At 38.7% G+C, this 26,575-nt stretch overlaps 2 protein-coding genes across 3 annotated transcripts; both read left to right on the forward strand.

Moving 5' to 3' along the window:
• The first annotated feature begins 1,525 nt into the window (after positions 1-1,525).
• On the forward strand, positions 1,526-15,912 carry cldc1 (C-type lectin domain containing 1). Of its 2 annotated transcripts, XR_008357927.1 has the most exons (7): positions 1,526-1,892; positions 2,035-2,139; positions 2,563-2,721; positions 3,132-3,283; positions 3,394-3,515; positions 5,477-5,692; positions 15,891-15,912. XR_008357927.1 is itself a non-coding variant. In XM_053494483.1 (6 exons), the coding sequence occupies exons 1-6, from the start codon at positions 1,796-1,798 to the stop codon at positions 5,637-5,639; spliced, it is 798 nt and encodes a 265-aa protein (XP_053350458.1). In that variant the 5' UTR covers positions 1,526-1,795; the 3' UTR covers positions 5,640-5,818. The 2 variants fall into 2 exon arrangements, 1 of the variants encoding a protein (XP_053350458.1); XM_053494483.1 differs by lacking the exon at positions 15,891-15,912 and having other exon boundaries at positions 5,477-5,818.
• cops7a (COP9 constitutive photomorphogenic homolog subunit 7A) lies at positions 14,121-26,045 on the forward strand. The gene is made up of 8 exons (XM_053494482.1): positions 14,121-14,204; positions 16,894-17,016; positions 18,034-18,109; positions 18,543-18,631; positions 22,280-22,482; positions 22,595-22,700; positions 24,089-24,258; positions 25,634-26,045. Exons 2-8 carry the CDS (start codon positions 16,894-16,896, stop codon positions 25,671-25,673), a joined length of 807 nt encoding a protein of 268 aa, XP_053350457.1. The 5' UTR covers positions 14,121-14,204; the 3' UTR covers positions 25,674-26,045.
• The last annotated feature ends 530 nt before the right edge of the window (positions 26,046-26,575 follow it).

Genomic DNA, 26,575 nt, shown 5'->3' on the forward strand with positions numbered 1-26,575 from the left:
GTGTCTGTAACTTCTTTTAATTCAAATCTTTCAATGAACTTAATTGTCGTTCAGATGAAACTTGGCCAATTTGCATTTCAAATGAAAAGACATAAACCTGAAAAAGGTTTATTTTAAATCTAAAATGCATAATTATTAAGATATTGCGAAATGAATTTGACATGGTTACGGACACTACAGATTTCTTCGGGACAGAATCCTTAGTATCCTGAGTATCAATACAATACTTTGCATTTTAAATTATTATTAATGCTGAAAAATTGACATTTTTGGAACAAGTACAAAATCCTCTCTCCAAAATGGCTTACGTTAGCAACTTAAAATTTCTGGTGAAGCAACATTGGTCACTTTAATGTTGCAGAAACTTCAGAAGTAGCTTCTTTGGCACACACATTTTCTGTATTTTATATATATATATATATATATATATATATATATATATATATATATATATATATATATATATATATATAAAACAAAAAATAAATAAAAGCACAGATACTCTGTTTTGGCCGAATGTTTTTGGATACATCTTATGTAATCCAGCATTGTCTATTAGTGAACATGTGTTTTTTTACATTATTAGCCTGTTTTGATGAAAAACCTCAATAAAACTTCATCCTTTAAATCTTGTCTATTTTTTTTGCTTTCAAAAATTTCAAATTCCTTTTTCATCTTATTCACTTTTCTCATTTTGAAAGACACCTCTTACATTATGTAGATTTTCCACAAACATGCGATAAATATTGTATCTTAAAGGGAAATTATAAACCTTTGTCTAACCCCGATGTGCAGCTCTAAGTGACAGTTTTAGGCAAATGTTTGTTCTCTATAACAATCTGTGAGTGTGAGGTAATGCTTTAGTGTAAACTGTTTTTTTCAGTGTTTAAGACACAGAAGTTGTTGTTGTCAGCTGCACACGATGGACAAGAACAAGATGTTTCCATTTCCACACACAGGAACAGGAACAAATCGGGGTTCATCATTAAAATTACCTTGTCATATGATTACTATCATGTTTGATCTGGATTACATCACTTCATGGCCCGTTCAATGTGCTGAGTCATGGATTAATCTGGACTTTCTTTATTTGCACTATATTAAGCAAACTTTCTCTGATCCCTTCTCTTTCCGGAATTGTTTCTCCACATGACATAAATAATCCGGAAATAATTAACAAATTAATGATTTCTTGTTTGTTTAATTACAGTTGACGTCTCATTGAGTGTATATAATGTATATACACAGTTGGAATATACTGTATATGGATGTACAGGGTATAACGAAGCATCTTGTATAATGTCACAACCGAACTGTTAATCTCATGACTAAGAACAAATATTGTGAAATTCACACTTTTTTTTTTAAAAGGACATTTTATTTTTTTTTTAGTATTGCTCAATCTCTAATGTTTTCCCCTTGCTCTTTTTCCCGCCAGTTGCTGCCCTTTTCCAGAATCTTGGCCTCTCACACACACACACACACACACACACACACACTACTCTCTCCTCCCGCTGTCTCTTAAAGTGAGAGTTCACAGGCCCTGTACATGTCTGCGCATGGCTCGCACATAGAGAACGTGACTAGGTGGATAAATATTGGCAGGACTTTGTAAAGGGGGGGCAAAAAAGGAAAAGGAAGACAGACGTAGAGAAGCCCAGCCTTCCCAAAGCATTAGCTTATTTAAACTTGCTGCTGTTTGAATCAAAAACCTAACAGGGGGAGGACGCCGAGATCATAGAAGGATTGCATTTATAATCCGTGCCTAAGGACTTTCTCTAACTTGTGTTTCATCATGGAGGAGAACTACAGCAGCTTACAGGAGTTCACAGAGGATCCCACATCAGCCAGGGGAAACAAACCTATACTCTACTCATCACACAATGGACAAGGTGTGTACGTGTGTGATCAAGAGGGAGGTGTGCTCAGGATCCAGGAGATGATTATTAATATGAATTATATGTGTGTGTGTATGTGTATGTTTGATCATTCACAAGGATGATCCTGACTTCTGCTGGTGTCTTTATGTTGCAGCTGGTATTGTTAAAAGATTGGAGTGTGTGAGGAGACAGATGGTGATTTTCCTGATCGCCACACTGTTCATTTCAGTTTGTGTTAACATAGGACTGGCTGTCTTCTGTAAGTAACACACTTCTACATAGACTTTGCATTAACATTCTCTTTCAATCCATGACGGAATATTAACGTACATAAATTGGCATACATTGCAGATTATTATATATTGATATATGACATGATATGATATATGATATGATATGATATGATATGATATATGACATGATATGATATGATATATGATATGATATGATATGATATGATATGATATATGATATGATATGATATGATATAATATGATATGATATGATATGATATGATATATGATATGATATAATATGATATATGATATGATATGATATATGATATGATATAATATGATATATGATATGATATGATATATGATATGATATAATATGATATGATCTTAGCTTACAATAGATTGCATTGCATCTTTTTTTCTCTAACACACACACACACACACAGTGTTTCAAAGGAAATCCAGCAGTCCCCCCAGTGTAACAACTACAGGAAGTCCGGTCTCTGAGGGAGCTCTTGAGTCTCTGAAACTCTCGTCCCTGCAGGAGCGATTCTCCCGCCTCTGCTCTGACTACACAACTCTCGGAAAGACCTGTTCGGCAACGGGTGAGAAATGTTTAAGCAAGTCCTCTCCCAATCAGAGCATCCTCCTGAGGCGGGTTAATGCAGCAGACAGGGTGGGACTAGATCTTCACTTTGAATCTGGAAATATGTTTTGTTCCCAGTCAGGTTTTACCAATGACAATTTTATTTATTTATTTATTTTTTGCCATTTGGGTTTGTTCTTGTCTGGGGATCTAGCTCTTAGGCTTTGGTATTGTTGCCCTATGGTGAAGTTCCTACAACAATGCAGATAAAAAAGTGCAAAAAAAAAAAAAAAGACTCCTTACACAGAAACAGAATTATTTCTAGTCTAAAAGCTCTAAAGAAAAACATCAGCCACAAGTTGCCTAATGGTTAATTCATCCATTTCACAAATGCTCTTTGGTCTGACCCTTGTTTACCGCCTCGTCCAGTGAAGCAGTGCATGCCGTGTCCCGATGGCTGGAAACTAATAGAGCAGAAGTGCTACTTCTTTAGTAATGACAAACTAGACTGGACCAGGAGCAAGCAGAGCTGTGCATCTATGGACAGCCAGCTAACAATACTTCACACCCATGAGCAACATGTAAGTATGAAGCTATGTATGTTATCAAATGCACAAAATATGTTTATTTTTCATTTTTTAAAAAGGGTATTTGACTGCATACATTATTTCATATTTTATATTTTTTAAAGGATGCTATGGAGAAAATAGCCCGCAGTTTGGGCGGGTACGAATCCTATTACTGGATCGGCCTGTCGGACATTGAGGAAGAAGGCGTGTGGAAATGGGTGGACAACACGCCGGTCAATATCACGTAAGACTACACAAGAGTAAACAATACGAAACGCACACGATACACTGAGTCATGTTCACACACATACAATTTAATGAGAACTTACAGGATCGGACCTAAACAGCGGTGTGGTCATTAGAAAACCACTCATCAGGAAAAATGCCTACAATTTGGTAGGGAGTATAAAGATTGGACTTTGGAGGATGGGAAAAGGGTGATGAGGTCAGATCGACCCTATTCAGGACTTAAACTGTGAAAGTGTGCTTCTTGAAGCATTAGGACTCATTTTCACACACAAACTGGCCACCACATTGTGCACCATAATCAACTCTGAATCTGGTCTAAATATCCAAACGTGATGTATTTTTGGACAGGCAGTGTACATTAAAGTGTGAAAAGCCAAAACGAAAACAATTTAAATATTTGACTCAGCCACTGCTTTGAAACAAAGGTGCACTGGATCAATGCAGTCAAGGAAAGTTTATTACATGCTGTATATCAATGCTGTTTTGTCACCTTCATCGACTTCCCCTCACCGCTTCCCCTTGAGGGAACTCTGCTTGGTAATGGCCTTTTCAATACTTCATTAGCTTGAGTGATGTTTGTTAGATGACCCAAGGAGTCAACATGACTGTAGGCCTGAGCAACAGATCTTACCTCTACAATATATACAGGCATTAGGAGCTGGAAGAAATATATCACTGTATGCCTAGGGGCTTTTCCTGAAGCCTACCATCATCATCATCATCATCATCATCACAGATTTCTTGACCCTCCACATGGTCAACTAGCAAACTTCACTTGATGTAATGAATATCATTTTCTAATATTTGTGAATTCAGTCAAGCTAATTAAGTTAAGGACAGGGTCGATCTCGATCAGGAATACACTCGTGAGCACAAACATTAACATAGTCAATATATCCTATGTTTAAGCTATTGGTATTATAAATATTTAGTAGCAATCACTATTACAATGGGAAGCGAATGATCAGGCAAGTTATATGTGAATTCGAATTAGAAGGCTGCAGGTAATCACGTCCTTGCTGACATTCAGTAAGAAATTTAATATCAATTAACGTTTCGTACACACTCTGACTCACCGTCTAGAGCTTTTTATCCTGTATACAAGGAGGCAGGGGGGCTGGAGCAGTCGCACTCTTCAGGCAATTTGGAAATGCCGTTTAACCTAACCTGCATGTCCAAGCACAGGGAGAACATGCAAACTCCATGCCCAAAGCTGCTAATGTGGGAATCGAACCCGGACCCTGGAGGTACAAGGCGATAGTGCTAACCCCTAAGCCAGCGTGCCGCCGATTCGATTCCACAGTACGGACAAAATAACTTTTGTATTATTGCTATAAAAAGGGAATTAGGTCTCAAACAAGCCACACCCTCTTGTCTAGCTTGTTTTTTCATAGTCTTGTTTTAAGTTAGAAGTTATATTTTTTTATTAAAATGATGTCATTTTCACTGTCCATGGATGATGTCGCAATCTTATCAGTACACAAGTAATGGTTTCAGTGGGACTGTTGCTAGAAGTGGAATTTCAGTTGGCAAAAACAGACATTGAGAGGAAACATACACACGTTGGAACATCCCAGTGTGGTTATACTAAATGTAAACACTCTTGGAACGCCACTTGTCCAGTCATATCAGGGGATAACGTGTATACCATTCGAAAATGTTATTTGAACTTTAAGAGCCCACTCGATCAATCCGGAAACCTCCGGATTTGTGTGAGATCTTAATTTGAGTCTTTACTTGAGTCAATGATTGCAATCTAGTTGAGAAATAACGAAATGTGCCGAAAAACATGGTTTCATTCCAGTGTAGTTACTGCCAAAATCAAGTTTATTACAAGTGAAAAGTCCCCTCGTCATCACATCCACCTCCCACACTCCTCTGACACGGTCAAAAAGAATGTGATTCAAACAGCACACAAGAGACAGATGTTTTTCTTCTCTCTGTCACTACTTCCAGGTACTGGAACCAATGGGACGGAGAGCCCAATAATCACCAGTCTGGGGGGCTTCACGGTGAGGACTGTGCCGTGCTGAATTCTCGATCCAAATCCTGGTTTGATGTACCCTGTGACCACATCTACAGACGCATTTGTGAGATGGATGCCGTGACTGTAAACTGATTCACTGTGCCGTTGAAGATAGAAAATGAAATAGTTCTCTGAAAAACACTGAATTTTTTTTTTTTTTTTTTTTAGAAAATGGGGGAAAAAAAACAATGTTGTGCTGTGTGTTCATTTCTGAATCTGCTCTTTTGTACCTTTGTGCTTTGCTTCTAAAAAATAAAGAGATTTGATAAAAATCTGGACCTTCTGTAAATAGATTGCAACACTGGCATGGGGAGACTTTGGACAGAGATGTTTGTAGAGATCAAACAAAGTGTATTAGACCAGCCTATTGGGTTTCTAACAAAGTTGAGACTTTGACCTGTTTGTACTTGCATAAGGATTTTAAAAATATTTTGATAAGGAATTATTATTCTTATTCTTTTTCTTATTCTTATTGTTGTTGTTGTTATTGTTATTATTATTACAGTACAGTACATATATTGAGTATCAGGTGTTGTAAGACAATATCTAATATACTGTATATTTTAGTTTCTCAGGTTTTACTTTTGGTTAAATTAGTAAGTTTTATTCTATAAACTATTAACAACATTTTCCCCAATTTCTAAGAAGAATATGCCATGAATATAAGAATAGGGCATTTCTTTAATGACCATGGTGGCTTAGTGATTAGCACTGTTGCTATGCACCTCCTGGGTCTGGGTTCGATTCCCGCCTTGGGTCTCTGTGTGTGTGTGTGTGGAGTTTGCATGTTCTTCCCGTGCTTGGTGAGTTTCCTCCAGGTACCCTGGTTTCCTCCTACGGTCCAAACACATTCAGATTAGGCTAACTGGCATTCCCAAATTGCCCATAGTGTGTGAGTGAGTGTGTATGTGTGTGGTCTGCAATGGATTGGCACCCAGTCCAAGGTGTACCCTGCCTTGTGCCGAAAGTCTCCTAAGATCCACGGTATATGGGACGAATCGGTAAAGACAATGAGAGATTCATTTTTAATCAATAGAGCACTAATGGTGGGATAGTGGTTAGCACTGTCGCCTTGCACCTCCAGGATCTGGGTTCGATTCCCATCTCTGTGTGCACACAGTTTGCCTGTTCGCCCTGTGCTTGGTGGGTTTCCTCCCACAGTCCAAAGACATGTAGGTTAGGCTAATGGCGTTTCCAAATTGCCTGGTGTGTGTGTGTGAGTAAACCTGCGACCCTGAATACAGGAATAGCAATATAGACAACGATGAGGAGTAAGTGAGTAAAAGTACTAATGTTTTAAATCAGGAACTTTTTAAAATCAGTATTTGGTGGAATAACCCTGATTTGTCTTTCCCCTGGTCTTTCATACTGCTGTTGGGCAATTCTTTGCCAATCTTGGCACCAGAATTAAAGCAGCTTTGCTTTGTTTGATGGCATGTGAACATCAATCTTTCACTTGATCACATTCCAGAGGTTTTCACTGGGGTTCAGATTTGGAGACTGATCTGGTGTTCGTCCATAAACACCTTGATTGACCTGGCTGTGTGGCATGGAGCAGTGTCCTATTAGAAAAAAACAGAGTTGAGGAACATAATCAGAGCAGAGGGAAGAAAATGTTCTTCCAACCCTGATTCATAAAGACCAATTTGCCCCATTCCCCCAGATCATCACCAATCCTCCTCCACATTTCACAGTTGGTAAGACAGGCTTATAGGTCTCTCCAGGTCTCCGTCTAACCATAAGACGAGCAGATGTTGGACTCATCAGATAAGACGACCTTACTCCAGGTCTCTCCAGTTCAATTCTTGCAGTCTTTTGCACATATCAGCCTGGCTCGTCTTTGCCTCTCATTGATGTAGGTCTGTTTTTGCATGATTTGCCGCTGTGTTTGAAAGTTTTTGAATTCTGGTCTTCCTAATCAGTATAGAAAATTAGTCTTCAACCTCGGCTAGTCTGTAGCTTTGTTATCCCCTGTGTCTGCTGCTTGACCTTGTTCTTGTGTGCCAGCGTCTTTGAAATGTTCCGGACGGAAGCAACGTGACGCTCACGGTGTCCCTGAGCCAGTAAAGCCAGGACTGAACCCTTCTTTTCTTCACTCAAAACTTTTCTTTTCAACTCTTTTGGCGAGATTGATGGTTGTTTTAAAATTCCAATTACCTTTGAGGTACGGTTAGCACAGTTTTCACCATCCTGCTGGTCACATTACAAAAGGAGAGTGATGATCGCATCAGTGGGTTTTATACTTTGCCTCATTAAATAAGATTTGATTCGGGTGAACGCCTCATCAGTACCTCATAAAGCAGAATGAGGTGTGCTTGTGTTGAAATTCGACAGACAATGGAATAGAGTGGTTGCCATACTTGTAGTGATTTGCAGTTTTCTCTCTTTTTTTCCGAAGCTGTATAAGATGAAGGACAGACAATAGTAGAAGCAGATGGAAGTAGATGACAGGTAGTATGTGAAATAAAAAGGAACGATTATAAAAATTGAATAATAATATTTAGACATGAATTACTTCAATAACGCCTATACTGTCAAGATCTATAATGAATAAGTGAATCAATCAGATTAAAAAGAAATAGCAAAACAAAGGGGAACCAAACTGTCTCTATGTGTGGATGTCTCCGTGTGCATGTTCTACTGACTGCCTTTTTTCTGTGAAAGCTTTGGCCTTCATAAAGATAATGGAGAGTCCTTGTGCCACCGCTACCCAGAGGGAGTGAACTTGTTGACAAGCCCAAATGGCAGCAATCCTCAGTGCTACCTAAAGGGCATTTTAAAAAGGTCTTTTCGACAACTGAGCGCATTTTAAACATTTCACCTTGAGTGATATAAGTCCAGTGAATAATTATGTACCGTGTGAGTTGTACATTTGTAATGCTGGTTAGAGAAAAGATATTGTTACAGATTTATGTCCAAAAGTTGGAGTTGGATTAAAGGAGAAGGCCATATTCGTCTTTTATATGAGTTTATACGGTTTAGATATTGTCTTCCTTGTGATTTTAGTTATCAATTTAAATTGGAGGAAAATCACATAAGAGAGAAAGAGAGAGTGCTGTTGTAGTGAATATCAGTATGGCTGTTATTCAGTACAACAGCATGACCTCCAGTGTGATGTTGCTGTTATACAACAGTTACTTAAACACAATTTCTTGTCAATAGATGATGATTTTTTTTTTTGGCTACTACTAGCTATTTTTATATATAAATATTGTAGCGTTTCTAACCGCTAAAAAGGAACTTGGAGAGACGAGTGAGCTTCCTTGCTGCCCAATGCTAATGGCTGGGAGTACTTTATAAAGCACTGCACTGTATTGCATTAACAACATCAACATCAATGTAGCCTTAGCATGAATCAACATTCAATAGAACACACACACACACAACATGGCCGAAGCCACTAACCCAAACACCTTTCCCCAACAGGGTAAACACACAGCAACCCCTCCCGCAAAGCATGATGGTTGCCAGTCGAAACCCCGCCCACGCCACAATATATTATATAAAAGTTATAATTATTTAAATATTATAATAATTATTATGTAGGAAACATTATATAAAAGTATATTTCTGCCAACACATATCCTTCTCCCACCTGGCGGAGCTGGTGCCCGAGAGTTAGAGCTCGACAGTTAGTGTAATTAACAGGGGTGAAAGTAGCTTTAAATTCTTACTGGTACAGAAAAGGTGAAAAAAAAAAAAACTATGAAGGTGATGGACAGTCCTCTAAATCTCAGGAGAGAATCTATCCCAGCAGACTTAGGGCATGAGGCGGGGTACACCCTGGATGGGTGTCTATCCAACGCAGGGCACAAACATACACTCACATGCTCATTCACACACTAGGGGCAATTTAGGAACGCCAAATGTGTGGGAGGAAACCGGACTACTCGAAGGAAGGCCACCAAGCATGGGAAGAACATGAAAACTCCATGCACAAGGACCCAAGACGGGAATCGGACCCGGACCCTGGAGGTGCGAGGCGACAGTGCTAACCACTAAGCCACCGTAAATCTTGTAAGTTTACACTTATATCTCCACTTATTCCACTTAAGAATAGCCTCAGCTAACTAACTGCTCAGGGGGTTTAATCTTGATGAGTGTAAAAAAGGGGCAAGCTAGTGCACCATGTAGAGTGTAGAATCCCTCGTTTCCTGCAAAAAGTAGTGCCCTTCTTCAAGTGTCAAGTGTAATGTGGAGTCACACATATAGTCAACCGTCTCAGTGCTGTTGTTCTCTATATTAGCACTGTATTGTGTAACTGGTTTATTAAATGAAATGAAGTGAGTATATTTAAATAGGGAAACAGAAATGCATGCTTTGCAGTTCCAAATTAGGATTGTTCGAGATGGGGTACATCTACAGTACATGGTGTTCATAATGAATTTGTGACTTTGTTTGCTTTCAATCAGGCTGGCAGGATGGAAACGATTGTTATATTCTTACAGTTATTCATTTCCATAATTGAATTCTGCAAGACAAGTATTTTTGCGTTGATTTTATTCTACATTTGTGCTCGATTTATTGTACTGTAAATGTCCTTCTGGAGTCACCTTGGGCGAAATATTGGAGTTGATTGCTAAAAATGGGATTTTGTAAAATTAGAAGTTTGACACTTTAAAAAAGTGATATAGAAATGTGAAATTTTCAATTGAACTTTTATAGCAAAATCAAGGGTGATTTATGTTTATTGTTTTTCCAGTAGAAGTGTGAAGTTAATGAGTCAAGTGATTTAAGCCATTTGTCTGGGGGTGTTATGGGAAGCATTGAAAACAGATAATTAATTTGAGTCGGGAGGCTGGTCCAATGTTTAACATCATCTTCCTTAACAGCAAGGTATAATTGAGGTTAAAAAGCTCTGATAGCCTGGGAGAAAGATCGATGGTTAAATATTTAATGTTACAAGTGTGCAGTCAGAGGAAGGAACCGAGCATCGTCAGTGAGTGGTAATAGGATTTGTTCCAGTTTATTGTGTGATTTACAACCATAAAGAATATATTCATAGTGTTGAAAATGCTCTGTAATAAATTATTGGGGGTCCTTTAAATGCAATCTACAAAGAGGAGAGCGATATCCTTGGCTGATTCCTATGTGAAGTGTAAAACTTTGTGAAGTGACTACATTTATATTTATTGTGACAAGCAAAGCATTTTATCCAATTGATGAACAATTGTCTAAAGCCAAACCAGAGCAGAGAACGAGTTCAAGTCGGGATTACTGACTGTGCAGAATGAGACGGTTATAAGAGTAAAAACTCCATTTATTTCTCTATATACTGTAATCCCCTGCTACACTAATGCACTTTATCTCAGTGTATCACTAGTGCTTGGACACCATCAAGGCAGAAAGTTTTCTCAGTAGACCAGAGCCATGATCGGACTTCATGTCTGAAGCGCTGGCCTCCCAGGAACTCCTGTAATGGTCCCAAACGTTAAGAAATGGTAGAAACGGCTTGGAGCGAGTTCAGGACTGTACAAATGATGTTGCAATACTGTAACTTCCAGCTGAGTCCCTGCAATGTGCAAGTGGTGATTGTGACTGATCTCAGACAGATGCAGGAATGACTGCAGTGTGCTCCGGACAGGATCATCATTCACAGACTTATGGCCTTCTTTACAACGTTTGCACCATTCAAATGTTTTACTGCGGCTAAGAATCTCATCACCCTACTGTGCTTGAAGTCTTCTGTAAAAGTCAATCAGTTTTACGCCTTCGTTCACAGGAAATTGCATCAAAAGTTCCGATTTGACCTGAATGCCCCTCGTAGAAATATTCAATTTACTTCAGTCAATGCTGTTCTGCATCTAATGGTAATTGAGGATTAAGGGTTTTTTGTAATAGGTTGATCAAACGGTGGCACGGTGGCCTCACAGCTCAATGCTTTTATTCCTGCCTCGGGTCCGTGTGTGTGGAATTTGCATGTAAGTGTGTGTGCCCTGCATTGAATTGGCATCCTGTCCAGGGTGTACCACACATACTGCCCTGAGTTCCATGAGATAGGCTCCAGGCCTCCTACCACCCTGTGCAGGATAAGCGGTATACAGAATGAGTGAGTGAGAGAGTGAGATTGGTAAATACATTTCAGATGTCATCTGAAACATTTCTATTTTTTATGAAGCCTGTTTGATTTCGGCATATTAGCATCAGACCGACTCTTTCCATTCTGATGGCTAGGCCTTTGGGAATAATGTTGAGGTCTGGGATTAGGAAGGGGGGTAACAGGAAGGCTGTGTTCATGTGCGTTAGTATTTTGAAAATAGCTTTAATTTCTGTTGATGCTTTGTAATATAATGGTGGATAATAGGGACATTTCTGTAAGTCACTAAATGAAGACATCTGTTGACTCCTGTAAATGTAAATCCTATTTGCGGTGTCTGAGGGTTTGTGTTTATTTTGCTCTGCTTTATTGGATTGATTTTTCTGCCTCTTTATTATGTAATTATAATTCCAAGTTTGTTTGTTTTTTACAATCTTCAATGCATATAATAAAAAAAGAATTCATGTTAATAAAGATTTATAAAGAACATAATTGTAAACACGAATAAAGAACATTTTTATCCTCCTTGTACTAAAAGTTTCTTTTGTGAAATACAAAAGAAACTAAAATACAGTAAGCAGTAAAATAAATGTCCACATACAATGCAGCTACAATAAAAAAAACTAATAATTCAGATAGATATTGGTGTGCCTCTATGTACGTCCACAGGCTGGATGATGAGCCAGAGAATGCCTAAAAATCTTCATTAATTCTGGCTTGCATAGTTTGCAGATCATTAAAAGAGAAGAGTTGTAACAAATTAGGCTGTGGATTTCAGTCATGAGAGGATACTGTATGTGTCGGAGGAGCAAAATAACTCGTTAAATGAAGCAAAGAAATCATAATCCGTGTTTGTGGTCCTGGACGGGGTGCACAAAAACACACACTATGGGCAATTCAGGAATTAGCCTAATCTGCATGTCTTTGGAAACCCAACAAGCCACATTCTACAAACAGTGCAGTCTACAAACAGACCTCAGGTGTTAATTGAACCTTGCAGTCTACAAACAGACCTCAGGTGCAGTCTACAAACAGACTGCAGTCCACAAACAGACCTCAGGTGTTAATTGAACCTTGACCCTGAAGGTGCGAGCTCACAGTGCTCACCACTATGCCACCATGCCATTATAAAATACGTTTTTTAATGAATCATTTTCTTTTTAAGTCAACCCACCGGCCAGTAAATCTCTTAATATAAAGGGGAAAAAAAAAATGTTTCTTCTTCCCCTCATCTTCAGCAGGCTTGGGTGACAGGGTTGAGTGAAAGTTGTGGGATGTAAGATTTTCATAACATACCATAAATGACAAGTGGAAAAGGGTGTTTAAATGATTCATGCATTAATGCAAAATATTATTTATAAGAAATTTTGAAAAGTATTTTAATGATTATGTTTCAAAGTAATGTGTAATTAGAGTAGACTAAGATGCATAAAAATGAGGTTTTGCAAGTGCTTGATGCTGCAGGTTTTTATTAATTAGTGTTTACACTGTATCTCATATGACTGACACTTTAGTCATCTTTAAATGTATTTGACCTTAAAGTTTACATGCATATGTGTAAATGTTATCAGTGGCAAACCAGTCTTGGAACTAATCATGCATGCAAAGTAAAGGAGTGTAAGTGTGCGCATGTTTATTACACAATTTTAGGAGATTTCAATTTTATTTAAACAACTATATTGTTGATTTGTTGAAGTGCAGGTGTTTAGTACATACAGTGGTGGTCTTTCAGCTGCACCAGTCAAGGAGTCGCCACAGCGGACCATCTGGTCCGCAAAACAACTTGGCACAGGCTTTGTTTCTTTACATAACCCTTCTATATGGGCTTGGGACCGGCACTGCATCCAGTGGCTGGGGTTTGGGCATTGGGTGGGAATTAAACCTGGGTGTTCCAGATGGCAAATAAGTAAACTGTCACTGAGTCACCGATGCGAAGGTGTGCAAAGCATGGTGGATTAGTGGTTAGCATCGTCGCCTTGCACCTCCAAGGTCTGGGTTCGATTCCTCCCTGTGCATGGTTGGTTTCCTCTGGGTACTCTGGTTTCCTCCCACAGTCCAAAGACATGCAGATTAGGCTAATTGGCATTGGATTTGGCTAGTGTGTGAGTCATGTAATGGATTGGTGTACCCCACCTCATGCCCTAAGTCTCCCAGAATAGGCTTCAGGCCCTCTGCGACCCTGTATATGGCATAAAGCGATATACTGTAGACGATGAGTCATTAAGATTAACATAACACATTGTTTTCCCATTTCACATATTGGAATACTTTATAACTTCTCATTCGTTGTTTATTTTCAGACGGCTTTGTTTTTAGACACTGTATTTGGTGTGTTTAGAAATCCCTATACAGCACCCTCTCTATGTAGTGTACTGCCTTAGAGACAGGCAAGTTAATATTTGGGCTTCAGCCTGGGTTTCCATGGCCGCGCCCCTCCCTCATGTGTTGCGTGCTTATTTTTCCGGCTATCTGATTGGTTCACGGCGTTGCTTGTCCGCCGCTTCCTCCTGCTTGTCCAATCACAGAAGACGTTGTTTTGTTGTCGCCCTAAGCTAGCGGAAGTGTCACGGAGCCCACAAGAGGAAAGACGTGATCTTACCTGACTTGATAATATTATAACGGTAAGCGCATTTCTTTTATTTTATTTTCTCTTCAACCTGAATAAACAGGGACGGATAACGCGTTGAGCAAATTGACTTTAAAAGTGCATGAAATAGTGCGAAGTATTAATTAAAGTCCGGCTTCGAAGGCTTCCATGCTGTCTGGCTAGGCTAATGAGCAAGCTAACGCGTTTGGTCACTGAAACGTAACAGTCCGGAATTATTAACACTTCTCGTATAAAATGTATAAAAGGCTAGTTATTTCAGTGTGTTTAGAACGCTTTTAGTTGTAGGAAGCTAACACGCTCACTCTACATGCTAGTCAGTATAGTGTGCAGATCTGCAAGTCATTCTGCTACCAAACAAAACACTCAGACGTTACACTTGCTTATATACTGCGTGCTGTGTGCGATTAAATGCTTGGTTAGGAATAAACCACAGCTGGTGTGTGCTGTTTCAGGAAACTAATCAACACCAGGGTGCTCTGATGACGCAGCAGAGTTTCCTCAAGCTGATGTCTTGAATTGTTTTATTCCTCTCATACCACACGTATTCCAATTTGCCTGTAAGAGGATGAGGCAAAAATGATCCTCACTTATAGACTGTATTAAAACTTCTGCTATGTCCTATCAGCGCTTTCCCCGAACAGGCTACAGTCTCCTCAGTCACTGCTGTGCAGGTGTGAACGTGTTGCATCAGTCCATTTCTAACTGCAGTCCAAGCGTATATGGATGCCCCGCTTGAGATTTGCACAAAAGAAGAGCAGCAAGGTTTTTTTTTTTTTTTGGTGTATCTGGTGCAGAAACAACTCTCAGAAGAACAAAATTTGGATTTTCAATTCTCTAAGGGCGGTAAAAGGAAATCATTACGATCTCTTTTGACGAGACATTGAGTCATTATTATGAACCTGAGAATAAAGGGCAGAGTATAAAATTGAAACATCCTCAGTTGCAGACCAAGAAAAAGTTTAAAAGTCAATCGAATTGGTGCTTACAGATTTCTGGGACTCTCAAGGGCCAGTATTGGAACGTTATCAGGTTTAACAATCAACAGTGCTCCTTACAGTGAGATGCTTATTGAAGAGCTGAAGCCTACACTTCAGATCAAACGCAGACGAATGCTATTCCAAGGGATCTTGTATGACGGTGCACATCCGCACACTTTTGCCTGTCGACTGTCACACTGTCGACACTTTTCTTTAAAGCATCCTTCCTCCCATCCTGATCTGTTCCTATTTGGTTTTCTGAAACGGCTATACGAGGATGAAGATTCACTTGTGATAAAGTAGTGAAGACAGCAGTGCATTCGTGGCTAGTCCTAAAACATATTTTTTAATGAGGGAATATGAAAATCTGTTGACAGCAAGGAGAGTATGTTTAAAATTTTTTGTCTTTTCTAAATTATTAAATAAGTACATTCTACAGCCTTAGTGCGAGTAATTTTTTGACTCACCCTAATATTAATGCTTTTTAATCATTTATAGCTACATTGAAGGTTGTGGACCATCCAAAAAAGCAGGCTTGTTCCTGTTACCACTTAAATTATTGTTGATATAATTAGTCATCTCTCTTAACTGCCTTTGTTGCTTTTTTCTACACTTGAAGTTAATAAGACATAAACTCACAGCTTGTACTTTTATCAGAAATAGTACTGACTGTTCTAAAGTACTGAACCATGAGACTCCTTTCATATATGTGAAATAATGTGTTTTTTTTGTTTTTGTTTTTTTTTTACAGAAAAACTGCACTAGGTGAACAACTAGAGCCCTTGATCATTACTTAATGAATTTATTTTGTTGTTTTATAGGGGGACAAATAAAAAGTCAGAGCATCAGTATTTCAAATGGTTCGAACAGAAAAGTCAATTGTAAAATATTTGTCCAGAGTTTTTTTGTCTTTGACCAAATGAGAGCTGGCGGTCTTAAAGACACAAGATCCGCAGCCGATTTATGGCTGACTCTTTGCTTACAATGGCACTAAAGTTTTGGGAAAGGGTGTTCAATTCAAACCAGGATTTGTGATGAACTTTCTCGTGAATGAAAGCGTAAAATCTGTTTGACATTTGTAGAAGACCATAAGCAGAGTACAGTGATGAGACTCTTGTTTGCAGTAAAAAAATTTAATAGTGCGAGCATTTTAAAGATGATCGTTTAAAGATGATCGTGCATCCTTGAATGATGATTCCAGCCGAGGTAGCAGCAGTCGTTCCTGTGAACTTTTAGCAGGATAAGTGGAACACCTGATTTTTGAAAATCGACTTAAAACTTGTCGCCAACTTGTGGAAGAGCTGTGCCTGTTTGTGGGAACTGTACACACAATCATTTACCATCACCACTTGCATGTTACAGGAACTCGAGTGAGAGTTTTTCCCACATTCACTGTACAATCCTGACCTCGCTCCAAGCCATTTACAAATGTTTAGGTTAATAAACGAGTTCTTGGGAGGCCAGTGTTTCAGACGTAAAGCAGGCAGTCCAATCATGTCTCCGGCTTACTGTGAAAACTTTCTACCTTGTTTGTATCCAAACACTAGTGATACACTGGAATAAGTGCATTGGTTGTAGCAGGGGATTATATGGAGAAATAAAGTTAGTTTTTACTCTCATAACTGTCATTCTGTATGATCAAAAGTCTCGGTTTGACTTAAACACCCTAGTACAGTGTGTTAAACCAGTGTGCTTGTGTAATACCAGCATATCTCTTTGTTTCAGATGGAGGTGGATCAGTTGCTGTCTTTATCAGGTTCAGCCTTGGCTCAGGCCATCAGCTCTCTGCTGGAGACTCCGGGGCTTTATGTTTTCTCAGACATCTTGGAGCTGCCAAATGTTCGAGAGGTAGCATTGTTAAGCTCAGTGGATACTTTGTAATTTGTAGTGTTTTGTACGGATTTGCTTTTATTAAATTCACATAAATGTAGGTGCAATCTACAGCAGTGTGATTTTAATTTGATTATGCAGTTTAATCAGCCTTTTGTAGGTCGAATCAGTGGATGATTTTTTTTATTTAGGAGTTCATACTTATTAAAGCTTTTTTTTAAAACAAACAAATTTTTAACATTTAAATGGTCTATAAATGATGAAGTCCTTAAATACACCACAGCCTTAACAGAATATACAGATCTCATGTATCTTCTGCAAATATTCACATTTTGTGAGAGTATCACAGCTTCTTCTTTTGACTTTATGAGCGTTTGATGCAATAGCTCCACCTAAGGAACTGGAGTGAAGATTGGAAGGAAAGAAAAAAAGATCGCTTTGTATGAGACATGACATTTTAACAAATTAAGAACACAAAATGCTACAATGCAAAGTAGATACCTTTAGTAGTTTTTAATACTTTAAAACCTGTATGAATGTGGCTACTTGTCACAAATTACTAGAAACAGCTTATGTGGTAAAAGGTTTATAAAATTGGTATTTAAAGTTGTAGTGTTTAAAGATTATTCCCTTTTATATTTTTCTATGCATAAAATTGTTAGATTTTTTGAATAAAATAGTTATCAATGGACTCTTTCTCTCTCTTTTTTTTTTTTGTTTAAACAAGCAGTTTTTGATCAGCATCATGGCACACATTGTGTCATAGAAATGCCTTTGAGGATTGTGATGTGATATTTTTTGTCACATCACTCTAACTGTAATGGCTCCAAAAAAAAAAACTAAAACATCTCACTGGAAGTATTATTCTTTTTTTGGTGCTCATTTCATGGAGCGTGCAAATCAGAGGTGGTGTCTATCACTTCTGCCGAACCGTTTTTTAAAGTGCGGTCACGGTACAGCATACATCGTCTTTCTCATTTCCTCCAGATTTTCTTATCACTTTCTTTTTTTTCCCCTCTCTCTCTCCTGTGCCAGCTGGAAACAGGTCCTCACGCTCCTGTCTATCAGCTCCTCAATCTCTTTGCTTATGGAACCTATTCGGACTACAAAGGTAAGCAGAATCTTTTAAATTTTTTTCTTCTAAAAAGTTTTGACTTTGTCTGTTCTGCTCTGTCAGACTCTGGAAAGATTCCCACACCAGTCTCGCCAGCTCACTATTGCTCTGAATATGAAAGAAATGTGTAGTCAGGGGGGGAGGCATAAGGGCTTAGTGGCTCCAGGCTTGAAACTTGCCTCAGGTCTATGAGCATGGATGTTACTTTGTGGGTTTCCAAATTGACTTTAGAAGATTTTTGTGTGTGTATATGTAAACCTGAGCCCTGCCATTGGTCGGCATCTCATCCAGGTTGTCCCCCAAATCCACTGGCTCGTGCTCCTGACCTCCCCATGACCCTACACAGAATAATAAGTACTGAAAAATGAATGACTGCATAGTCGACTTTGGTTTGATGTTTTCATTAAGTTTCTGTCCTTCTGCCCTTCAGAAAAGGCGGCCTTGCTCCCAGAGTTAACACCTTCCCAGAAGAACAAACTTCGCCACCTGTCAATCATTAGTCTGGCCTCCAACCTGAAGGTACTTTTCAGTTTAAATATATTTTATTTTTGTTCAACAAGAGGCGCAGTTACAGAGATCTAGATCTGTTACAGAGTGGATTTAGACACTTGAGGAGCGCACCACATGCCACGTTGTCAAGGGAAAACCCCCCCTGAGATGTTATAAAAAAGATGTTAACCAGACTTTAAAAGAAACTCTGTCTTCTCACCAGTTCAGTTCTTGCAGTGAATTATATATCAGAAATGTCATACACAGATAAATGCAAGTGCTGTGCTCAGAAACTGACAAAAGTCTCTGGATGGAATTTCTCTGGAATTTCTTATATTTATATTATATACAGTGTGAAGCAAAAGTCTGGGAGTGCACTGATGTGTTTCAATGTAAAAATTAAAACGAAGAAAAGGAAATACTTAGTGTTCAATATTCCATATTCTGTGTGGTTTGTTGGTCAGTTATTTTTGTGGCAAATAAAAAAGGTCCAACATTTCTTGAACTTTATCTCTTCCGTGTGCTAGCGACACTCCCATGACTTTGTTCTCACATGAATCATCAGGATTAACTCAAACCTGCAAAACCTGAGTGCATGATGTCATAAAGGGAAAAGGGGAACTTATAAAATAGTAAAGATAAATTTTAAAATCCATGTAAATAATGCAAAATAGAAGAATTTCCACTAGTGAGCGCAGACTTCTGGCCCCCACCATTCATGTCATGCTAAGTAAAGTAGGTCGCAGTTTTTTTTTATTCATTATGAATCATTTAGAATCACAGGTTATGACTTTTATAAAAAAGCTTTTAAAAAAATATACATCTCAGAAATAAAGCATTTTCTACAGTGAGGTTATACACTCACTATATACGTTATTAGGAGCTTGTTGCTTATTTATGCTGCTGCCACATGATTGGCTGATACAATCTGCTAATCATGTGGCAGCAGCATAATGTCTGAAAACTCATGCACATACTGGTCAAGAGCTTCAGATAACGTGCACATCAAACATCAGAATAAAGTGTGTGATCTTCGTGACCGTGGCATGGGTTTATGGTACCAGATGGGTTTTCAGAAACTGCTGGTCTTCTGGGAATTTCTCACACACACATACAGTAAGTGTATACTCAGTGTAACCAAGGGTACTTTCTTATTAACCGCCACATTGCTGAATTCAGAATTAATTTTTTTTGGTCAGATAAGTTTTGCATGTCATGACAGTTAACATTCATAATGACAAGTGACTTTTATCTGACCCTGAAACAGTATGCATGCGCACATCGATACGTCTTTGCTTACACCATCTGGGTTTAAACACATCATATTTGTGCATGCATTAATTCTTTTCGGACTCTGGATGATGGCAGGCAGTTTGTTGGCTGTATCTGTTGAGGTCCAGAAGAAGAAAGAAAGAACACCAGATGCCTCGCTTGAGCTGTGTTAGCTTGCACCGCCATGAAATCTCTGCACTGCTGGTGCTGACGGATAACAAAAGAGCCTTATGTAAGCGCTAGCGGTGTCAGAAGTATTCACATTCATTACTTGAGTAGAAGTATAGATACTAGGGTTTAAAAAGACTTCTTTAGAAGTTAAAGTATCAACTCAAGCATTTTACTCAAGTAAAAGTGTAAAAGTACTGGTTTCAAAACTACTTAAAGTATAAATGTAAAAGTAACGTTGGGGGGGGAAGCATTAAGGATAAAATCTTAGGCTGTGCCACGGGCCTATATACTGCACTAACACCTCATAAAAAAAAAAAAAAAGAAAAATGTGTTTGTTTTTTTTTGTTTTTTTTAACGGCCATAGTGATTTGGGATACTGTATATGGCAAGTAAAAAAGAATGCATTTTTGTACAATGCAAATACATTAAAGAACCATATATGTGTACCACTGAGCATTAACATGTTTTATGGAGAAGAAGAAATGATAACTAGTTGCCTATAAGTATTTTAATGGTGCAAAAAGTCAAACTTCAGACGCATGTCATCGGTAACCCTAATTGGAATGTAAATGTACATCCAAGCTTAGCTACAGAAACCTGTGAGGGCTACATACAAGAAAATTAGTATATATATATATATATATATATATATATATATATATATATATATATATATATATACACTAATAGATATATATATATATATATATATATATATATATATATATATATATATATATATATATATAATAGTTAAAAAAATACACTGACATATTCAGTTTGTAAGATATAAACAGCTAAAATAATGTAATTTTGTATAATAAAATTATGTATGCATAAGTAAAACCACAGTAAATTATGTTTGTTACAAGTTACTTTTGTAGTGGACTATTAATAGAAACTATAGAAATGCAAATAGCTCGGTCTTGCATAGCGTGCAGGTTACCATCTTCTTAGAGGCGTTTAATGTAAATTGCTCCCATACCTGGGAGGACTCGGCGCGCACGCTTTTTCTATCTGTGTGTATTTGTGCATCTTGTGGTCGCGCTCCTTAGAGCAGCCCAACTAATCGATAATGGCATTCGTTGACAACAAATTTCATTATCGATAATTATCGATTTTATCGCTTAGTTTTTGCAGCCCTACTTGGTTGTGACATTTCGCTCGAATCTTGAGTCTCTATCACGGACATCTTTGTCTACTTATCACAACCTTATTCACCGAAAAAATGCTATTTTATTCAAACGTCCTTGCTGGAGTGTATGACGTAACGTCATGTGCAGGTGCAATGGATCACGTACCAACCAATAGGGTGTCGGAATGGTATGTTTGTACTTCTCATCCAACCACAATCAAATTTGCTCCATCAGGATGGCGCGTTTTATCTGGATGTTTTTTTTATTGAATGACAAGCTGAAATAAAATAGGCTATTTTTAAAATCTAAGGAGTAGAAAGTACAGATAATTGCGTAAAAATGTAAGGAGAAGTAAAAAGTTGGCTAAAAAATAATTACTCCAATAAAGTATAGATACCCAAAATTTCTACTTAAGTAAGGTAACAAAGTATTTGTACTTCGTTACTTGACACCTCTGGTAAGCGCAGAATCAAATCTGCCCAATCTCATTCAAGGTGCATGACCGCAAATCAGACCTACGGTATATCCGATCCAGGACCACATACGGAAATGACTTATAATTAATACGATCTGTTCTAATTCAAACATCAGATTTGTGCATTCAGACAAACCTAAAATAATCGCAAGTGTAACAAAATTTAGTTTTGAGTTTATTCAGGCTGGTAATGTGTACAGTACGTAGCCTATTCGGGTGAAGTTTTAGCGTGTCAGAAAAGCAGTTGTTATTAGCAAGATGGCTGTTAAATTTGATGATGTTTAATGAATATGTTTTGATGCACTCATGGCAGGTAATTTGCGAATTTGTTTGTTTTACTTTGGGAAAGGCTCGAGACATTTTTGAGCTGATTAACTGTGAGATTATTATTATTTTTTATTTATTTATTCATTTTTTTGCATTATGATCAGCTTAAAATTAAAAAAAAGTTTTAAACGCATCCAAATTTACATCCCTACAGAAACAATTCCCACTTCATGTTCAAACACTTTTGTCGACTTCCAAGCTCCTGTGCATCTAGATGAGCAGGGTTAGTTACTACTATAGGTAAAACTATATCTATATTTTCGAGTGTACTCAAAACCAGACGTTTCTTTGCTCCAGTGTCTGCCCTACTCGCTGCTGCTCCAGCAGTTAGAGCTGAAGAACGTACGCGAGCTGGAGGACTTGCTCATCGAAGCCGTCTACTGCGACATCATTCACGGCAAACTGGACCAGCGTAACCAGCAGGTGGAGGTGGACTTCAGCGTGGGTCGTGACCTCGGTCCTAACGAGCTGCCGAACATCTCCAACACGCTACAGGAGTGGTGAGTTTGTGTTTTATATGCGACTCTGTGTGTGTGTATGTGAGAGTGAGGGAGCTTTTCATGAAATGTGCTTTGATGCCGTGTCTGTGTGTGGTCTCTTTGACTCTTTCAGGTGTGCAGGATGTGAGGCGGTGTTGTGTGGAATTGAGGAGCAAGTCTCCAGAGCTAATCAGTACAGGGAGAGCCAACTCAAGGTTAAAATGCAAGTGGAGACCGAGGTCAGTACGTGTGCGAGGAATCGGATTTGTTTTGGATTAATCCGACTGTGAGAGTGGTGTTTTTAAACATACCCATGAGTTTTAGTTGTGCATGCAGACGTTAAAGCAGCACGTCATGCTTTATTTATTGAGGTAAGGAAAGTGTGATCCTGCGAGAATGAGATTTGTAGTGTTTGCTTTTAATAGAAGTCTCGAATTCTGTATTTAGGTAATCAAGGGATTTGGAGCACAGCCCATATGGAAAATTCCTCAAGGAGCTCCGATGCAGTCAAACTGTCAGCGTTTCTCCGGGCGCGTTTAATTTAGCTGTTTTCTTTCGACCGTCTGACCGACTCGTGTTTTCCTCCGAAGATAATTACATGGCATATTGAAATGTAGCCGGATGGATTCTAAAGGCTGTACGGATTTTATTTTCTGTACCTTATCTTCTCCAGTATAGTATACGACAATATATAAAAATAAATAAATAAAAACTTGGCTAACGCATTACAGGACAGCTTGTTTTCATCCAGCAGCTCAGCCTCACATTATAACTCTTCACGGTCGGGAGTAGTTTTATGATTTCTAGCTGTGTTTCCGATGCGAGCGATTTTTATATGAAAAATGTCAAATCACACAAAAGTAGTTGATGAAAGTGTCGAATATCAAACACGGGTGTGCAGGAATAGCGAGAAGTTCGCTCCCTCGAGCTGAGAAAGTCTCACTTTTTCAAGAAGGTATAGCAATAAACTACGATGGAAGCCCACTTGATGTTTCCATCAGCACTATATCAGGTGGGTACAGTTTACCCCAAAGGAAAGCTAAAACATGAAAGAGAGGACGTTTTCAGTACCCGCTTTTCCCTGGTTAGAGACACGGTTGATTTGTGTGTAACGTTATTAACGTTCTGAACAGATTTGCTGTAGTGTAGCTGTAGTTTTTTTTTTTTTTTTTTTTTTTTTTAAATGGTTGTAATGTAAAAGACAGCCTACTGTGCATATTCTTTGCAGCAATCCAATTTGTTCCTTAAACGTAATTTGATCTTCAGATGCACAGTCATTGAACAAATTTTCTCACTGCGAGTCTGTTAAAGCCGTCTGGATTTTCTCTGAATTGCTTCCAGGCTGCACGATAGACCTGGTTCGTACCCAGCTGACTTAGACATCCTAAACCGTATGTGTTTGTGATTAAACCCCCATCAACACCAGCACTTCTTTATTGTATAATGCGCTTATTCTCTGGAGGCAGCAAATTTTTTTAAAAAATCAATAAAATGAAATTAAAGGGATTTGTAACAAAGCTCTTCCAAGACTCAGGACATTTAGTCTATTTAATATACTTAGGATGTTTTAAAACAGACAACGTCCACCCCTCACCTGCTTTTTCTTTGTGTGTTTATTATTTATTAGGTGTCAAACCTACAAAAAACCCTGAAGGCCAGCTCTGCTTCACCGTCTTCTGGCCCCGTCCCTGGTGGAGCGGCGTCCAATCAAGATGCAGACCAACCGGCTGAGGCGAGAGACCCTGCCTCCTCTCAGGAATCACGGCAACCAGGGAAAAAGAGTTCAAAGGTCAAAGGGTAAGCGATGCACTTTGGAGGTTGTAGATGGATGTGGAAGTACTGCACAGTTGTTTTCAAAAGGGAACTTTTATGCAAAACTGACCTTTTAGTCATTTTCAGACATTCAGGTGAGTCTCGGTTTTGAAATGTGTGTAGGGAAGCTTTCTTTGCTTTTTGTACTTTTTTGATTTTTGGTGTGGTCTAAAAAGCCAAGTAAATAATAAAAATGGGCGTGACAAAGCAGTAGCTCATTTATCTGTAGTGCATTATCTGATGATGATGGTATTTTAGAGGACCTGTATAACTTGTTAGAGCAAAAGTTTTTTTTTTTTTTTTTTTTACCTATATTTACCCTGATTGGATGCTAAATGTTAGGATGATTAGATGTTAAGCTGAGCTTGGTTGATTGATAATAGAGGCGGTGGCTTGTATGAGAGAAAATTAGACCTTTTAGGATTTTTAAAAAGAACATTGACTGTCTGAATAAAACTCAATCATTTACTCATCGTCTATAACCGCTCAATCACGTACAGGGCAGACGGGCAGCCTGGAGTCTATCCCATGAGACTTTGGAAACGAGGCAGGGTACACCCTCAACAGGGTGCCACACCCCTCAAAAGAACATCAGAGCTGAGCAGCAAGCTTTGGGAGGGGCTTTACTTCTATGAGGTCAGAACAGGGGGAAAAAAAACTAATTGGCTTATTTAATTAAACCCTGGACAAACTAAAAATGGACAAAAAGAGAATTATTATTATTATTATATATTTTTTTTTAACTTCTCCCCCTTATGTGTTTTGTCTAATAATAACTAAAAAGTGAATTTGCATAATAGGTCCACTTTAAATATAGCAATGCAGTACACTTATTCAGGTACTCGGGTATGTTTATTGCTGGTGTTATACAAGCGTGGTGCAGTTTGAGAAATTAGTTTATTAAATGGGGGGGAGGGAGAAGGGTTCTATCTGTAAACTGGGACCCTGGACCGTGACGGTGGATCCAAACCAGACGTTTAAATGTAATTAGAAGTAAATGTTAAACAGCAATATTTGCAAGTGCTCTTGCAGCATCGGTGATTTACAGCAGGTGTGTGTTTGCGTGTGTGTGTTTGCTCTGATAGCAATCATAATAAAGCATTTGTGACTCGTATGGCGAGCGCTGGAGTGTGTCTGCTCCTGCACTGTCTACAGCCATTAGTTTCATTAGTATTAAGTGTGTTTGCTGTGCTCCAATTTTCCTCTAGTTAAGTGTTATTACGGAGCATCGCTGACGTCCCACAGTTCTAATCAAATCTTAACAAGATGCTAAGTGTCCTGCTCGTGAAACATTTGGGTCTTTTCGGTCGCCTTACTAAAATCATTTGGTTAATCGGGATCTTTTGCGTCTGTGTCGCAGGCTTCGCGGGAGCGGGAAGATCTGGTCGAAGTCGAACTGAGCCCGAAGAGGCGTGAAAGGTCACGCGGAGGTGCAGATCGCTGACTTGTCGAGCAGATCCGAGACGGAACAGGGACACTTCGACACAATTTGGATTAATGTTGGCAGAAGAACTAGTGAGCAGATTGCAGCTTTTTCACGACACTGCTGTCCAGGCATCATATAATCACAGACTTTACAGATACAAGACTCGGATTAAAGACTTTGTGAGTGTGTGTGTGTTTTGAGAGAGAAAGAAGAGACTGTGCATAAATAAAAGTATGCTTGTAAATGTTTTAAATCACTATTTGTTTTCTTTCCCCCAAGTGTTTTGAGTTGTTCAGTAACGAGGGTGTATGAAGACGATAAAGGAATAAACGTTCTCCCTCTGTCACTCCCCTGATCATTTTTTATTTATATATATATATATATTTTTTTCTTTATAAATCCCCCTCTCCTCGTCTTTACCTCTGCTCGCCCTAATGTATAAAGCTGCACATGCTGAGCCGGAGAGAGGAAGCTTCGAGCTCTGGCCATTAATTATCTCTCTCTCAGGCACGCACACACACACACACACACACACACACACACACAAACGCTTGTCAGGTGCTGATACACAAACGCGCGCACACGGAGATACTGAACATTAGAGTAGTTCCATCCTCTCTACATGTGTTTTCCAGTGAAAATAACCAAGCGCTACCTAAAACCATTATTTTGTCCCGTGTGCCTTCTGCCTCTTTCTCTCCATTTCCTCTGCATGACGTTAATGGTAGCAATTAATTCTCTTCTCCCACTCAGAAATGGAGAGAGGGAGAAAGATGAGATGTTTTTGCATTAACCCTGCGTCCTCCTCTTGTTCGCGGTCTAGCCGTATCCATCCATTCAGCGAAATAGTTTTTTTTTTTTTCATCCTCTCTGATT

This window comes from Clarias gariepinus, chromosome 4 (genome assembly GCF_024256425.1).
Source record: "Clarias gariepinus isolate MV-2021 ecotype Netherlands chromosome 4, CGAR_prim_01v2, whole genome shotgun sequence".
NCBI classification, from domain to species: domain Eukaryota; kingdom Metazoa; phylum Chordata; class Actinopteri; order Siluriformes; family Clariidae; genus Clarias; species Clarias gariepinus.

Bases quoted from the DNA above. Each gene is read 5' to 3' on its own strand.
- cldc1 (XM_053494483.1), top strand. From the start codon at position 1,796: ATGGAGGAGAACTACAGCAGCTTACAGGAGTTCACAGAGGATCCCACA. The intron at 1,893-2,034 runs GTGTGTACGTGT...TTTATGTTGCAG, and splicing joins CTCATCACACAATGGACAAG to CTGGTATTGTTAAAAGATTG. The intron at 3,516-5,476 runs GTAAGACTACAC...CACTACTTCCAG, and splicing joins AACACGCCGGTCAATATCAC to GTACTGGAACCAATGGGACG.
- cops7a (XM_053494482.1), top strand. From the start codon at position 16,894: ATGGAGGTGGATCAGTTGCTGTCTTTATCAGGTTCAGCCTTGGCTCAG. The intron at 22,701-24,088 runs GTCAGTACGTGT...ATTATTTATTAG, and splicing joins AAATGCAAGTGGAGACCGAG to GTGTCAAACCTACAAAAAAC. The intron at 24,259-25,633 runs GTAAGCGATGCA...TCTGTGTCGCAG, and splicing joins AAGAGTTCAAAGGTCAAAGG to GCTTCGCGGGAGCGGGAAGA.